The sequence below is a fragment of the Phyllopteryx taeniolatus genome, chromosome 19 (assembly GCF_024500385.1).
Source record: "Phyllopteryx taeniolatus isolate TA_2022b chromosome 19, UOR_Ptae_1.2, whole genome shotgun sequence".
NCBI lineage: Eukaryota > Metazoa > Chordata > Actinopteri > Syngnathiformes > Syngnathidae > Phyllopteryx > Phyllopteryx taeniolatus.
This window is the reverse complement of record NC_084520.1, coordinates 9527416-9545549: the sequence shown is the minus strand read 5'-3', so window position 1 is coordinate 9545549 and position 18134 is coordinate 9527416. Positions and strand designations below refer to the sequence as shown.

The window sequence follows — 18134 nt, the reverse complement described above, 5'->3', positions numbered from 1 at the left end:
TCTGAAACTTGAAGATAGCCATAATCAGGAATAATTGAGGGGAGCTGTGTTCCATACCACTGTGAAGTTGTAATTTTAAACTTCTCACTAAGAATAGTTGGGATTAGCCATCTTTTAGTATCTGATCGCTGTCTACTAAACAACAACTGTCTCACTTTGTCCAAAAATATATCCACATGCACAAACGCCAATCAGAAACGTGGAGTCAGGCATTCCTGGAAAAAGGCAGAGTAACAATAACCATAAAGGATCGACTAGTAGGGAACTCTACACTAGTAGGAGTGTAGAAACAGCTACACTAGGTGTAGACTGACAAGCTGCATTCCAGATGGGATACAATCATACGTAAAAATCACCAGGAAAACGTATTTAAGAGCTGTTGAGTGCAAGCCAAAGTCAAATTACATGTCTTAGCCATTCACAAACGTTAAGAAAGCCATTGCCAGGAATAGGCACAATAACAATAATCGCAAACAAAAAAAGACAATAGGTAAAAACTTTTAGAGCCATCAAGTGCAAGCCAACGCAAAACTGATCCCTAAGCCAACCAGAAGCATGAGGAAAGTCATTTCCAGAGAAGGCACAGTAACAATAATTATGTATTTCTTTTGAAGTTCATGCTTGAAAATCGTCAACCTGGGTGGAGTTTTCCGGAAAGACTGTCTTCAGTCACTGTAAATGCAGTCTGCACATGGCTCAATAGCCAAAATACACCTTTTTCAGACCTCTGTCTCATGCTGTTATCTAAGTTTCATATTGTACTATTTTTCACCGGTGCTCTTCAGTAGTACCCCTGTGACTTTGAATCGCCCCTCTATCTACTCTATCCATCCAAATAAAGTTAATACTCGTTACCTTGGTGTTTAGCAGCCCCTGCAGTGTGCTAATAATAACCCTGAGAGAGGTTTGCTTACAAAACAGAGGAGTATGTTACGTGCTCCACCAAGAGCTGCGCTGGGTGTACGTGTATGTGTGTGCGCGCTCGTCCAAGCGTGTCCGAGGCTTTCAGGCCTCCACAATGACACCGGCACCACCATTAGCATTCAGTGCGGCTCTTGTCTGCCGCTGCCACATTTGCGCTGGCATTTCAGCGGCTGCATCCATCTGGTTGGCGGCTCAACCTTCGCCCCGCTAACCCGCCGCGGCTTCGGGGCGTTTGCTTCTTAATCGGCCCTGCTTTTGCTCACTTGTCTTCTTGAGTTCTTTTCCAGTGACAAGAAGGGCGTGGTCCTCAGGTTTCGTCAGCCCCGAAGGGGGATAAACTTGGCCTGGGCGGCGCCAACTTTTATGCCAGCTGGGGGTCATGACAGCCTCGCTATTATTAGGTGTTCGTATCATGTGTAGTCCTTGAGAAGTACGCGTCTGTCACTTCCTGAAAAATCAGTGAATCGGTGAATCAATAGACACGGTCACCATGTCATAAGTTTAACCAACATGCTGTTTTTTTTTGTGGGAATTTAGTAAGAAATTAAATTTAATTTTACATATCTAGATGGAACAAAACTTCTATATTTGGACCACAAAAACAATGTTTCTACTTTGTTACTTGCTATTTCAACTTACCATGTAGGTATGTACAACGCCAATTCCAATGAAGTTTGGACATTGTGTTAAACATAAATAAAAACAGAATACAATGATTTGCAAATCATGTTCGACCTATATTTAATTGAATACACTACAAAGACAAAATATTTAATGTTCAAACTGATAAACTTTATTGTTTTTATCAAATAATCATTAACTTAGAATTTTATGGCTGCAATACATTTCAAAAAAGCTGGGACAGGGTCATGTTTACCACTGTGTTACATCACCTTTTCTTTTAACATTCAATAAACGTTTGGGAACTGACGACACAAATTGTTGAAGCTTTGTAGGTGGAATTCTTTCCCATTCTTGCTTGATGTACAGCTTCAGCTGTTCAACAGTCTTGGGTCTCCGTTGTCATATTTTACGCTTCTGGACTGCCGGCAGGCCGGTCTAGTACCCGCACTCTTTTACTACGAAGCCACGCTGATATAACAGGTGCAGAATGTGGTTTGGCATTGTCTTGCTGAAATAAGCAGGGGCGTCCATGAAAAAGACGTTGCTTGGATGGCAGCATATGTTTCTCCAAAACCTGTATGTACCTTTTAGCATTAATGGTGCCTTCAGAAATGTTTAAGTTACCCATGCCATTGGCACTAACACAGCCCCATACCATCACAGATGCTGGCTTTTGAACTTTGCGTCCACAACAGTCTGGATGGTTATTTTCCTCTTCGTCCAGAATTTCCAAAAACAATTTGAAATGTGGACTTGTCGGACCACAGAACACTTTTCCACTTTGCATCTGAGATGAGCTCGGGCCCAGAGAAGCCGGTGGCATTTCTGGGTGTTGTTGATAAATGGCTTTTGGTTTGTATAGTAGAGTTTCAAGTTGCACTTACGGATGTGGCGCCGAACTGTATTTACTGACATTGGTTTTATGAAGTGTTCCTGAGCCCATGTGGTGATATCCTTTTCACATTGATGTTGGTTTTTGATGCAGTGCTGCCTGAGGAATCGAAGGTCCATCCATCCATTTTCTGAGCCGCTTCTCCTCACTAGGGTCGCGGGCGTGGTAGAGCCTATCCCAGCTGTCATCGGGCAGGAGGCGGGGTACACCCTGAACTGGTTGCCAGCCAATCGCAGAGCACATACAAACAAACAAGCATTCGCACTCACAGTCACACCTATAGGCAATCAAAGAGGTGAACCTCGCCCCATCGTTGCTTGTGGTTGACTGAGCAATTCAGGGAAGCTCCTTTTATAACCAATCATGGCACCCACCTGTTCACAATTAGCCTATTCACCTGTGGGATGTTCCAAACAGGTGTTTGATGAGCATTCCTCAACTGTCTCAGTCTTTTTTGCCACCTGTCCCAGCTTTTTTTAAAACGTGTTGCAGCCATAAAATTCTACGTTAATGATTAAATGCTAAAAACAATAAAGTTTATCAGTTTGAACATTAAACAGCTTGTCTTTGTAGTGTATTCAATTAAATATAGGTTGAACATGATTTGCATCATTGTATTCTGTTTTTATTAATGTTTAACACAACGTCCCAACTTCATTGGAATTGGGGTTGTAGTTTTTGCATGAAATTGTACAAACTTCTTGTTAGTTTTGATATATACCACAGCATAGTTGGCCCATAGTGTTCTGTCAAGTGATGGTCAGGCAAGATAGGTCTGTTACTTTTAACAGCCAAACGAAATCCTTCAACGACATATTCACATTCCTCGCTTTGCTCATTTGCCGATGGAGCGTTGGTCTCATTAGATGCCACGCTGGCCTCGTAATAATCAAACTTTTTTTATAATGAGCCTTCTTAGCAAATATGCGCCGCCCTTCCGTCTTCTTAAAATTCTGCCTGAGCTTCACCTTGCTCGGATAATCCTCCCAAGGCGGTGATGATTGATACACACACACATACAGGTGCGCGCGCACACACACACAGGCTAATACAAACATAGCGAACGGCAGTCTGGCTAATGGACTTTCACTTGCTGCCGCAACATCTGCTCTGCATTGTTGTTATGTGCCATCTGAGCCCCACTGTCAGTGCAACATGCTGTCTTATGAATACATGTTTGTACTTATATACTTGTACATACAGTATTTACGTCTTACCTTACGTACAGTAAATACAGTATGTACATACGTTTGTATTTCTGTAGTTAACTCAAAAAGTATGTCATACCACTAGGCTATAGACTTCTCCAAGAGTTAATGGGAGTCAGCCAACCTAGAGTCCAATCAATGTGACAAGATGGGAGGTATTGTTTAAATCTGTGTCTCGGTCATGGCCATGCCTTCCACTTCCTGTCTTGTGCAGTAACGGCTATGCCGTAACGCCTGAGGAAACGAGATGATTTTCATTGGGCCAAATTGAATTAATGAGCGCGTCACGTCTCCTTCTAAAATATGAGCCCATTGGTTATTTATTTGCACGTTTACTATTACAGCGATGACATTTTGGCCCATGTGATCATGACTTCACTCCAGTGAAGCTGGATGCTTGTGGAACCCATTGTTGTTTGCTGTTGGCGTGCCGACCTGGGTGGCCTGCTAGCTTGGCATAAAGCTCCGCTGACAGCTGGCCCGATGTATATCCTTGTCTGTGTGTGTGTGTGTGTGTGTGTGTGTGTGTGTGTGTGTGTGTGCGTGCGTGTGTGTGTCTTGGCGGGGGTTGAGCGGCGGTGCAGACTGTATCCTGTTGCGATGGTAACCTTTTCCCTCCGCCACGTGCTCACGGCTCACTTCATTCGCAATGATTGTTTTCCACACCGTTGCTTGTACTTCACATTTTGTCATTTGATGCATCACAAAAATGTGTTTCATCACGTGCTACATATTGCAAATCAGTGGTTTTTTTTTTTCAGTGAATAGCTGGGACTAGGTTCCACAGCAATTATGTGAATATGTTAATAGGTGAATTTGTGAACAGTGACTCAAGAATATGTCTTACGATAGGAAATAAGTGGAAACAGCACAATATAACACGGAAGTGTGTGTGTGTATATATATATATATATATATATATATATATTTTTTTTTTTTTTTTTACAGTACTTTGCACTATTAGTGTCTCTGAAAATTGTAATGCTACTTTTAAATTGCTTTCAATTTCGAGAATGACATTTTACTTAAATACATTGATGGCCTTTAATAAGACAACAATGCCAAAACAACACAATACAAACAATAATAATCAAGACAGACCTATTTTCTTTTGATCTTTTGTACTAACACACTAAAAACAAATGTTACTGCCTGCTTTTAATGGTTTGATCAATTTAAATCAATGGCTTTTTTTTTTTAAACACCAAATATTCTTAAAACAATTTTAAAATGAAATAAAGAAAATCCTTTATGAGGTTGATGAGTAATGATCTACAGCTGTTGCATCCAATGGCTATTCAGCGGTAGTTTAGAAGCCATCATATGTACAGTCAGACCATGCGGGAAAGCGGGACTTTATTAGAAACCCAAGTCATGGTGAGAGAAATCATACGTGCCGATGGAATTAAGGGAATGCATCGCAACTCCCATTGTAACGAGTATTAAGTGTTCCCCCGCTATATCGGAGTTAATCGTTTTTGCCCCAGCTATGTTGCAGATTTTTTGGGGAGGGGTAAAACATTTTAAAAACGTGTTTAAATTATCTCGATATCGTCGCTTTTCACCTAGTCTCCTGTGATAAACGGGTTAACAATAAGTTACCAAGTTTAGTAATAATGTAGTCTCATTCACCATGTGCAGCACGTGTATTTACTTACCCACAATGTGGGTGTAGTTATTCATAAGCTCATTAGAGGAGTGGATTTAGACCACTGCTATCCGTCAACACTGTCAGCCATCCTCGGCTTGGCGAGCTATCACAACACAACGCTACCGCAGCCGCCAGATTTAAGTCGCCGGGAGCCGACACCGCGGAGAGGATTTACTCCGGGGGATAGATAGTCGCACCTCCAACCCTTTCACACAGGTGAAAATCCACGGGAGGAACAAACAAAACCGCTAATCTCCTGTTTACGGCGCACGCTGATGGTGCGCTTGGTCGATGGCGAAGGTGGATGTGCGATATGAGTCGCCGCTGGCTCTTCGCCGTGCCTGCAAGAGAGGAGCTTATCGGGATAAGTCCAAATCGAAGTGGATTGAGGCAAAGCTGTTTTGCGACCGCTTCCTGGTCATGTGCCACGACAGCCACTATGCACCAAAAACATCAAAGCAGTCATCGTTTTCTGGCTCTGAAACACCAGTTTCACCAGTCGTCTATCATGACCACACAAAAAGGCCTAAAAAAAAAAAACTCACGCATGAAATGGATGAAGGAAGTCAGTCATTTTGGTTTGAAGCAACCATTTTGAGCAAACTCAAGGGCTCGTACTTTGAACAGCCGTCCATTTCCTATAGCGTTTGTCGTGTGGGGTCACGGTTGAGCTGTAGCCTGACTTTAGGTGCCAGCCAATCAAAGGGCACATTGAGACAAAAAAAAACATTCAGCCTCAAATGTACACCTTTAAGATCTTCACTGTACTGATTGAACATGCGTGTTTTGGAATGTGGGAGGAAGCTGGAGTACCCGGAGGAGACCCACTGGGAGAACCTTCAAACTCCATACAGGAAGGCCGGAGCCGACATTTGAACCGTGAACCTCAAAACTGTGAGGCAGATGTGCTAACCACTAGTCACCCGTGTTGCCTCGTCAAGTGTTTTATAAATTCATTGACTCATTCAGTTTCATTAATTTAACAGTTGCATTTTTATTGGCACTAACAAGGCTTTAATCATTTATACCTTCTGTGCTTTCTTTTCTATATTTTTATAGCTACCCGAATAAGTCCAAACAAGAAAGTAACATGATACTTTATAAAAAAAAAAAAAAAAAAAAAGAGGTCTTTGTCTACCCATCAATATATTTTATATACAGTGGATTCTCGCATACTCTGCATCCACTGATTCACCTAACCTCAGATTTAAAAAAAAAAAAAAAAAAAAAAGAGGAAAAAAAACATTTTTAAAAACATTTTTGGTTTCTCTTCTTTTTTGGGGGGAACCAACTCCAAAAACGCTTATTGGTGGTATATTCCTGCTTATTCAAGAATTTGGGGTTTTAAAAAAAACAAAACAAAACTGTAGGTTAGTACTTTCTGACAAATTCAGGTTACGTCGCTGACAAAAAAATCAAGGACCCCATGTATTTTTCAAAAACTAAAATAAAAATTTGATTGAATTTTGGCTCCCAGTCCACCATTTGAGAGTACATCGATCCATCCATTAGGTATACAGCTTATCCTCATTAGGGTCATGGGTGCCGCGAAGAGAAATGGGCAAAACTGCTCAAAGATAGTTGTGCCAAGCTTATGGCATAATATTAAAAAAGACTTGAGGCTGTCATTTTTGCCAAAGTATTGATCGAAGGCTGGGAATTCCAAATATTTTCTAGAGCGCTTATCCTTACAAGGGTTGCAGATGAGCAGTAGCCTATTTCAGCTGACTTTTGGCAAGCTGTGACCTCGCAGGGGGCCAGCCAATCGTAGGGCACATATAGACAAACAACCATCCAGACCTATGGGCAATTCAGAGTCTTTGATTTATAACGTGCATGTTTTTGAAATATGGGAGGAAGCCAAAATACTCACGCAAGCACAGCCAGAACATGCAAACTCTGGGCAGGATGGCTGGAGCAGTGATTTGAACCCAAACCCAAATCAAGGCAGACGTGCTAACCACCCGCCACCATGCCTCTGCAGTTGAAATTCACTAGCGTTTTAGCATGCTTTTCAGTATTCATTCAAGGAAATAGGCAGTTTACCACAGCTTTAAGGTGCCCAGATGCCCTCGTGCCTTTCCCGCTTTCGAAATAAAAAGCCTAACCCATGAATGAGCCCGTTGCGAATGGTGCTGTGCTTGTTTGCCGCCCAGTTCGAGCAACTCATCTCATGTCTGTTTCGTCTTTATGCGCTCAGTCAAAGCCAGACATTTGGAGTAAACAAGCTTGTGAACACATTTTGAAGGCAGATGGCAGCGGCGGGCCGACGCATGCTTGCAAAAGTCGCCCTTGCTGACTCAACAATGATGCGGAACTTTAGTTTGCAGCCTCTTCTCGTGGCTGCATCACGTTGCTACATGGGACTTTGTTGAAGTTGTTGCTAGAGGTAGGCGACACATTGTGTTCATCCTATACGAAAACAAACCTGGTCTTCAATCATATCACTGATTTTTACTTTGGATTGATGTGTTGGAGTGCAGTGGTGTAAAAATCACAAAGTGAGATACACTGAACAATATATAGACTATATATAGACACCAACAGGAAGTTGTTCCCTGAGCATCATCCGGGCAATTCTTTTTGTCTATTTTTGAGGTCACACGTTGGAGCTGTAGCGCATCTGTTGGCTCTTTGATCAGGTTCTTTCACACCAAACTTATTGAATCATGCCTATCTGTATGCACCTTGCTTTGTGGGATCATAAAATAAAACACCCCCAAAATTTTCCAACATGTCTTGCTAAGATGAACATTTAAGATACAAAGGGTCTCATTCAACCTCTGATTGATTATTAATAAATGGTGGTGTTAAGGTGATGTTTATTTGTGTGGGTGAGCTTGAGCCGATTTGTACAATTGTTGCTTCATAAGCTTTCTGTCATTCCCTAGTTTCACCCTCCATCTCCCTAATTTATGTGTGTGTGTGTCTGTGTGTGTGCACGTTGTCTCTGTGTTTGTCTATGCTACCAGCCCCTCTGCGGAAAGCAAAGTTTGTGGCGAGCCCTCGCGTTCCGCAATCGGAGCTCGGCTCCCCCGACCCTGCTGGGAATTCCCACCTGGACAGATTGTGCCCAGGTAAGTTTATGGCCGTCCTACCCCGCCCATCCCGTTTTTCCGCATGCCGGCTTTGCTGTGTTGTGTGAACGGCAGCGGAGAGGGAAAGCTTAATGCTTCATGGTACGAACATTGTTAAAGAAAGATTCGTCCTCCTAATCCCACGCCGCTCCGCTTCCTGGAGTCAGTTTGGAGCCAGCGGTTGGTCTGTAATCCGCACTCCAGTCCGGTATCTGTCAAACGTTTCCGTCCAACCCAATCAACCCCCCTCCATCCTGCCTGCATCGCTAAAGCAGGTCACTCGAGGATATACTTAGATGTCTGCGTGGATGTAGACACGTGTGAAGCTCTAAGGTCTTCGCCAGTGCAATTCAGCAACAAAATGGTGGACTTGTCGGTGTGTCAGCCTCTCCTGTGGAGCCTGTGCCCTATGGGAGCTCCAGTAGGTGATCAAATTTCAGATTACTGTTCCAATTATAATTATTGTTAGGACAGTATTTAGCGTCTTCGAGAGTAGTAGTAGCTTTTCGACTTCTCATTTGGTGCGCTGTTATAGTGCAACAAGACTGATTTCTTAGAAATAATCTTCCTAATGTTTTTGTACATTTGTATTTCGTTTAGTTTGTAGTATTTGTGTACTTTTCAACTAATAGTATCCCAATTAGTTTAGGATATTTGTAGTTATTATTTTCAGATAGTATTTTTGTCATATATTTTGTATTTTTCATCTTATTTTTATAGAAATATTTATTTATGGTGTTTTTTTTCTTCTAATGTTTTCCCCCAATATTTTTTTTAAAGATTTGTAATCAACAAATGTTGTTTTATTTTTTCTTCAGTTATATAGTGGTATTTTTGTCTTTATTTCAAATATGTTTCCATTTTTCCCTCGTATTTTTCTTTAACATTTTGTGTATTTCCGTCTAATTTTCAAAGATTTTTGTGCAGTATATTTGTCGTAATATTTGGGGGTTTTTTTTCTAGGAAATTTATTTTTCAGATAGTATTATTTTTTTCGATTATTTCTTTTAATTATTTTATTTTATTTTAATATTTTACTCTAATACTTTCTTGAATATTTTTACATGATTCATCTGATTGTTTTTTATCTAATATTTTAGTCATAAGTGTGTATTTTTTGTCTAATATATTTGTATTTTTGTCTGTTATGCAGAATATTTTGTCTAGTATTTGTATATTTTTCCTATTTTCTAATATTTTTAAAAAAAAAAATTACTTTTGTTTTTTTGCATTATTTCTATAATTTTTTTTATCAAACGTATTTTTTTTGCTTAGTATTTTTGTATCTTTTAGTAATAGTACAACACTACCTAATCTTTTGACTATTGCCACTGCCATTCGCAAATCCCTGACATATTCCTTTTAACAATATTGTGATGATACTGATAAACGTGATAATTTTGCTCACTTTAATTGCGATGTCACGCAATTAATCCCTGATGCAGTTGATGTCTTCCAGTACCTTTGTTGTGCATTTATCCCAACCCCAAATTGAGTGGGCTCAGGCAAGTGCGCGTGCGAGTTACTAAAGATGCAACACTTGAAGATAGTCAATCAACAGCGCCGCTGATGCAAGGAGAGCACTTGATTCCAAATGACAGGGTGACTGGGTTGGTAGCAGAACTGCAGCGGCTTTTATTTCTTGGCCGGACAGATGGACATCTTAGCGCTTAACCAGCGTCTCCTGATACAAGTCACGGCAGGGTGTCGACTTAAACACCTGCTGTCATGCCAGCTCGTGTTACTTGTTTTATTTGTTGACTACCCGCTGGAGATTTGGGCCCCGTCAATGAATCAGCTGTTTTTCAAGCCCCTTTCACAGTGTTTCGGCAAAATCTGCATGGTAAGAGGCATAACAGGAGCCTGTGCCTTTCACACGGAAGCCAGCGAGGCGGAATATGAGTGCGATTGTGTGCTCTTCCATGCAGTGGCAAAGCGAAACTCATCCAGATCATATGATGTCAGCGTTCATGTAAAAATACTCAATTTACGGTTTTTACTGAATCAAATTGAGGCAGCGCTAGTAGCATTCTGAATATTCGCACGCGTCTGTGCAGAATAGTTTATTGGTGGCTGTCTCATAAAAGAAGCAGCAAGTGAATGCTGCGTAGGGCCACAATGGATCTGGCATTTATTAATCTTGACAGAGTAGGAAAGAAATTGACATTCAAAACACCATAATCTACTGTCATTTCAACATTACCTTTTCCTTTCCACTTTACTAACGTCTGCTTTACATCACAATAACGTTATGTGTCAACTGAATACACTTGTTTCACCACCATGTCTCCATGTATTTACCTGTTTGAAAATCCGACACACATGCAGTAGGAAAAAAAATAATCTGTCATTTGTGGCTGCTTCCAAATTTGCTATACAGGAAAACCATGATTTAATTGCTTTCAATGCAAGTAAATGGCAAGTATTAAACTTCCCATCCGTGAGTGGCTTTCTCCCATCTGTCACACAACCTACGGGAAATTTGAGGGTCGACTTCCACCCACACTTCTGTGTTGGTACCTTTCATACAGAACATCGGCAGAGAAAAAAAGCTGTGAAAAAGCATTTTTCATTGTTCTGTATAAACGACACTGACATAACGGGGTGGGACGCCGCCTGTGTGTAGGTTTAATCCGCAATGACAGGACTGGGGTGTGAAGTTTGACATCGGACACTCGAGTGTGGAGAAAAGAAAGTATATACAGGTATATATATATATATATATATATATATATATCTTTGGGATGAACTAGAACAAAGATTGGGGCCCGTTTCACACTGCCCGTCAAACCTTACTATTTCCCCGTGCTTTTCTGTTCTGTGTGAAAGTGGCAGCCACAGAATGCTTGGTTAGGCAATGTCCTGGCTTCTGAGGTAACAGCAGAGCCGTAACTGCATGTTGTAAGAATATTCGTGAGGATGTCATCTAATTATCTGATTGCGGCATGCTGGATCACTGCGTAAAAGCGTAAAGTCAGATGAATGCATGTTTTGTTTCAGCTCTCATGCGGCAGTTTGCCAGCTGATCTTAACATGAGTGTGAGTGACGCGAGCATTTACAAAAGAAATCAATCTCGAGGGTGTGATGCCATTTATTTGACAAGTAACAATACGAGAACACCTCACAGGGCTCCAGTAACCTTATCAATAGCCGCAAGTGGCTGGTATTGTTTTCACGCGTTAGTGTGTGTGCGTGTCTGTGTGTGCGCGTGTAATCATATCTAAATGTGGCTTGACAAAACTCACTTCGTGGAGCAGGAAAGTCCACTGTGGGAGTTTATGTTTAAGGAGTACAATACCTGTGATAAATACTGGTAATTCATTTGAACCCAAACAAAGATACCCTGGGATGAGTAGTAGTAAAAAAAAAAATGTTTTTTAAACATCATAAATGGCATCCACTTGATTCCCTGACGTCATTGGCTGGAAGACAAAGCACTGAGTCACCGCAACTTTTGCGGTTAACCATTTGTGAACAAAAGGCCAAGGCTGTGGAATGTACTGAGTTGAAAACTCGGCTCTTTGATAGCTTCCATCAACATCCGGAAGTTTTCTGGATCCGAGGGGACAAACTGTAATCATGCCTGTGAATAGGTACAGCGGGATTTTCAATGTTGCTGCGACGATCTAGAGGTAAAACACTATGGACATTATCGTATTTGGTGAGTAACTTGTCATTGGACTTGTAGATGCTAAATATGGTAGTAATATTAATAACTGCATCGCGGTTTATTATTTCATCTTTAGTAGATTCCTTTCATGGCTTTCCTTCACGTGTGAATGAAACCTTTGAGAAGATAACATCAGAGGAATGTGACATTCCCAGTTATCTTCCAGACTGCTGCTTTCTTTGTGTGCAGAATATTGGGATGCATTCCGCCTACGGGAAAAGTGGGAACGTGTTTTTCTGCTGTTCCTCGCGCATCCAAATTGTTTGTTCTTTGGCGTTGGTGTCCAGGTGAAAGCCAAGCAGTTTTCCCGCTATTAATCCGCTTTTCCCGGAATGCTCGGACGCGCATTCCTAGCTGTGCGGCGAAAGATAGTTGCCATGGCAACCATCAGTCTCCCCTTTTGCAGCTCAGGAATCCAGCGGGTGGGGATTGTGTGTGTGTGTGTAGTTGTGAGATGTTTTCATACACTCACGTTGGGTCATTAGAGAGCCTGGAGGCGTCACAGTGATGAGATGACATCCACTTGATTTGCTCAGAACTTTTCTCTATGATTTTCCTCACTAAGGGAACGTGTGTGTTTAAAATGCTATATGTACCGCTGACCATAGTGCCACATAAAGGAAGCACATCCTGTATCTGCTCATTAGTGAGCTAATTAGCAAATTGGTTCAGCACAAGCACAGACAGTTTGATGTGACAAACAACCATTTAAACACTACATTTTTGTCTATTACAAGACTTCCTTTGTACTGTTTTTACTTCTTCAAAAATGGGCACTGTTAACGAACTTCATGCAAATAAACAAAATTGCACTACTTCAAATGAAGCTATTCGCTCTTTGAGTTCGCAAACAACAAATGTTTAAGCCTTGGCAGAGGTCCTGTACGAAACTTTAGACATAAAAGGCTTGTTTCCTTCCTTTTTTTAACAATTAAAATCGGTTCCCATTTGTCACATGTAACTGCTGAGTACGGCCTATGTTACCATGACAACCGGGGGAGGAGCTAGGGCATTGCGACCAAGCAAGCGGCTACTCATAGTTGCCAATTTATCGAATACGCTGCTGTATTTCGAGAACTTTTCTGACCCTTCTAGCACATTTTTTTTCAAGTGATTAGCAACAAATGTAACGAGCGACCATACGAAAGGTGTGGGTGTCGAAACGTTATATTGCAAAAAGTGTGGGTGTTGAAAACACTTACAGGGAAAAAGTGTGGGGGTTGAAACAGCCACATCCCTCGTCGGTGCGACGAAATGTGTCAGTGTTGAAACCTTTCACTTGGAAAAGTGTGGCTGTGCGACGGCTCTGACCCCACTGTTACTTATAAGCCATTAAAAAGTACATTTTTCATATGTCCCCATTTAGCAAATTCTACTATTATCTCCCCCAAGGAGGTGACACTATCTTATGCGATGTATTTGTTTGTTTGCTAGTTAGCCAGATTAGACATAATATGGCATCAATCTAGATGCAAGTGTGAATTTGTGAAGAGTTTTTGCACTCCTTGGTGCTAATCCAAATTGCCAATGTTCGGCCTTGGTGGAGGTCTGGTTGATATTTTTCCCCTATCAGCTGGTAAATCTAATCTTTGTTTTTTCAAGAGGACGACAAACCCCATCGATTTCCGCATATTCTGTCAACTGTTTATCTTCACGCTGAAGAGAAATGTGAATTAAGATAATCTACTTAGTATCTAGATTGACATCCGTGATCCTGTCACACAAGATGTCTGACTTCACTGCAGTGTGTAAAAACACACCGTTGATTGGTGATTGTGCCTTTTGAGGAAATGGCTTCCCTCAGGTCTCCGACTGTCTAAAAACGCCTTATAGGTTGGATTTATAGCTTTGACGTTGGTTCTCTAACACCAAAAGATTGAAGCTGCTTGTGTATGTGTGGATATAGCAAGGGTGGTAAACTAGTTTTAGTGGCGGCCCACATCGTAGTTGTGGTTGCCCTAAGGGGGGCCGTTTATGATGGTGAAACCAAATACTGCATACTTATTGTCGCGAGGGATTTAACACTATGACAAAAAACATGGTTCTGTGCGTGCTGTACTTTCGTTTGTTCACATTCAGTACAATAAAAGTATCTTTTGTGTAAATAGGTTGATTTAATGATATTTGAAAAGAAATATACAAACAGCTTTTCTTTTTAGGAAAGTGCAACATCAATAGTTTGTCTTCTTTTTAGGAAAATGAAGGATGCAGATTAGTGCAACACTGACATTTTGAAGTGTGAATAATTGTGCTATAAAAACACTAATTATGGCATTTTTATCGTTTTGGCTCCATCTGAAGATCCAGCGTTAATTAAAAAAATTACATCATGACATCTGCTAGCCAGAAGCTGAGCTCCACTGTATTTGTTTACGAACTAATCGTGTGGCTATAGTGTGAGACGGTTAAAGTTCCTGTCCCCTATCTAATATGTTCTGTATGGGAACCCTCATAACCACCTCATCATGTTACATAATGGCTCCTGCATTTATTTGTTATCATGACTACTTTTGAACAAAAGTCTAGTACAAATTGTGGCAAGCCTTTGCAGGCCATATAGAATGACAGAAAGAGCAGGCTCTGGCCAGCGGGCCTTGAGTTTGTCAAAAAGTCTGGCCCTTTGCTGCACATCTTTTTATTGGCCTGTCACATATTCTAATAATAGAATTAAACACGGCCCCCGTCAACGTTAAACATTTTAATGAAAATTTCTCACGTTTTATAGTCGTTTAAATTATAAATAATTTTAATGTCACTATCAAACTAGTTTTATTTTTAAATGTTTTGTTGCATGTTAAACGATATCACAATATTAATTTTTTTTACTATTCCAAAATGTATCACTCAGTAAAACTAATAACTTTTTCTTTGTCACCGATAACACAAAGATGATATTTTGACTTTCTTACCTTTAATTATGTGTAACTGCTTAGCTTATGTTGACCTAGAGTGTACTGAATTGGTTTTAGCAGTTTCATAAACACAAATTGAAGTGGCCCCCCTCTACCTTCCATTTATCTGAATGTGGCCCTCTGAAAAAACTTTGGACATCCCTGATCTAGATGGACATGCATGATCCTATCAGACAAGCTATCTGACTACATCCCAGTGTGTAAAAACACACCGTTGCGATTGTGCCTCTTCTGAAAATGGTTTTCTCAAGCCTCTGATGGGCGAAAAAGGCGTTAACTTTTGGATTTATGGATTTGACGTTGTATTCTAACTACTTCAGATTAAAACTGCTTGCGTACGTGTAGATATAGCCTTAGTATAATGTCATGACAAGACATTATTCTGTCTTCTGTCTAACGGACGCTGCAGTTACCTGCCGGTCTGGTCCGACCTGCCCCACTGGAAAACGACGACAACAGAAGTGGCGACGCGAGCATCTCCGCCTTTTATCTGAACTCGGACCGTCCCGCTCGCTCATCCACTTAGAGCTGCTCGGTTCGGGAACACTCCAGGGAGCAAGCGTAACCTGGAGGTTCCTACTGCAGTTTATTGACCTCATATGATAGTAAGCTAATGGGGAAGGCTGCTGAAAATCAGCTACAGTAAGAGTGTTTTGTTTTTGTTTTTTTGTTTTTAATCAGAACTGCCTATTGTGTTGCAATTGTCTTTGTCAGCGTGCAGGAAGATGTTAGCATTACGCAGTAGCTATTCTAATATACTGCCAGAGTGTAGCATCACAGGACAGTTAGCATAGCATGTTGGCATGCTAAATTAAGACAGTAAGAGCAAATTATAAAGTGGTTTTGTAATTTTGCGGCATTTAGCGCAAAGAGTCTTCAAGTAATAACTAGCGTGGTATGTCAGACAATTTAATGCATGAATTAAGAGGGATAAGCGGAATATAATACTGTGCAACTCTTTTGCTAGTGCTGGGCGATTAATCGACTATATCGTTTATTTGTCAGGATGTTTTTTTAATCAAACATTTTTAATGGCTTTTGTAGTTCAAGCGCGTCCCACACTGATGTGCACTGCTTCCACAAACAACATGGCTGCAACAGAAAGGAGCTAGTTTACAGAAGCAGTCAGTTTTGCTAAATTATCATCTTTGTTTTTGACAAGCTTTAATAACTTTTTTTTTCCCAAAATGTGACTAGCAAGTTAAATGCAAACATGAGCGGAATCATATTTACATTGTTTTACATACACGAAAGGAGCCCTGTGGAAGACAATCCTGCAGTCACTCATGCTCAACATTGCCAAAGACATTGTTTATAAGTTCCAAAATAAATGATTTATCGACACAAACTTTTGACCTGAGGTATGTGCTTCCAAGCAGCAAATACTTGGCTGCGCTTGCCTTACTTCACATATACCACTTGACATGAGAAATGACCGTGACCGTCAGAGAGCCTAAGGGGGTGCGACATTACGCTTTATGATGTTAAATAGTTGAACATGTAAAATTTTAATGTATTAGTCGTGCTAAATGCATGTTATGACAAAAAGAAAAGAATCACCTAATTTTCCATTACTAATTTAATTACCGTAATCCTGTGAAAGTTGATTCTGGGGGGGAAAAAACTGAAAGATTGATATCAGGAGAAATAAAGCAAAAACCACCGGGGGGGGGAATCACATTTTGATTGATTTAATCTATCCATACATCCATTTTCTACCGAGTATTTTGGGTTACGGGTTGTCGCCCATTCATTTTTTTTGCTTTGTTGTGAGCCAAAATCTTAGTTAGAGCGAGCTTCTGATACACTGCCACTCAGGTGATGTGAATTTTCTTTTAACATAATTAAGGTACACTAATGCCCTCTCATGTGGGCAAGAAGAGCCTCAGTCCTCGATGCACTGTCAACCAGCTATTTAAACAGTCAAACACACAAATATAAAATGATAACACTCGCACGGAGCTTGTCGGACACAACTCACGCCCAGACACTCACATGCAGACTAACTGACTCTAGCTCCTGACGTTACTCACTAGGCCTCGCCCCTTAAAGGCGAACACAAATACTATGTACAAACAGTAATTACACAGAAAAACAGTTTATTTCATTACATTCTCATCATTATTTTAGATTTTTTTTTAAATACAATACAGCGCTATTTTTCTTCAAAATCAAGTAACAAAAAATGTGGTGTTTTCTGGGTGGCTGGGACAGATTAATGGCATTTCAATTCATTTCAATGGGGAAAGTAGAATTATATGAATATGAAAAGAAAATCCGCCCTGCACTGAATCTACAATAGGTGAAGCGCAATGTAGCGCGGTAACACTGTACAAGTAAACTGAGCTTGGACACGGAACAAATTAAACTCCCAAGTTAAGGTACCACTGTATACAAGGGGCGCTTGTGTTGATGTTGCTATTTTGAGGATGCAGATGTCAGTGTTTCGGTCAAAGATCCACACGTTTTGTTGTTGTTTTAGTTTTTTAATTTAAGGTGGAGCTTTTCTTTTCCCTCCTTACTGCAGAAAGCTTGTACAAACAGGACAGAGGGGCGTCACCTCACCCGCTTTGTCTGGCGTCGTCAAACAGGTGAGCGGCGTATCTTGTTACTTCGGGCGTGTTGTCCCGGAAGAGGAAGGTCTGTCAGCGAGTAGGCAAGAGTGAAGTTCGCTGCTCTGAAAAGGCTCGTGAATGAAGGCACTTTGGACTTTGTTTAAGACATCCAGGCAGCGAGCGCGGGATGGAGCCGCGGTGCGTCCAGGTGGACATGTTGCCTCTTATTTTTGTGGGGGCGGGGGGCCTGCGGGCTGCTGCTGTTTTGTTTTTTTCCACCTAACACTCATTCTCCCTCTCTTCTCTCCTTCCCGCCGCCTTTGCAGGGGAGTCGAGCCAGGAACTGGGCCCCCCTCCCACGGTGGATGAGGCCGCCAACACATTGATGACGCGCCTGGGCTTCCTTCTCGGAGACAAAGCGAGCGAGGGGCCAGCCGGTCCCCACTACAGCATGGAGGAGCCCGAGGCCAGACAGGTGAGAGGAAATAGCTCTTATTTTGAAAGGTCTACAGGCAGGATGCAAAACTCCATTCAAATCTCCCTTTGAATTGAGGTCATTGTTTGATGTTTTGTAGGGCTAACCACATGTAATGTTGTTTACATGACTGAACTAACTCGCC

General features: G+C 41.2%; 1 protein-coding gene across 1 annotated transcript in view; it reads left to right on the top strand.

Moving 5' to 3' along the window:
* Positions 1–18134, top strand: part of tanc2b (tetratricopeptide repeat, ankyrin repeat and coiled-coil containing 2b) — a 68516-nt gene that overhangs the window by 13231 nt on the left and 37151 nt on the right. The window contains exons 3-4 of the mRNA XM_061755429.1: positions 8272–8376; positions 17841–17989. Coding sequence (XP_061611413.1) covers positions 8272–8376; positions 17841–17989 — 254 coding nt within the window. The remainder of the gene's footprint in view (positions 1–8271; positions 8377–17840; positions 17990–18134) is intronic.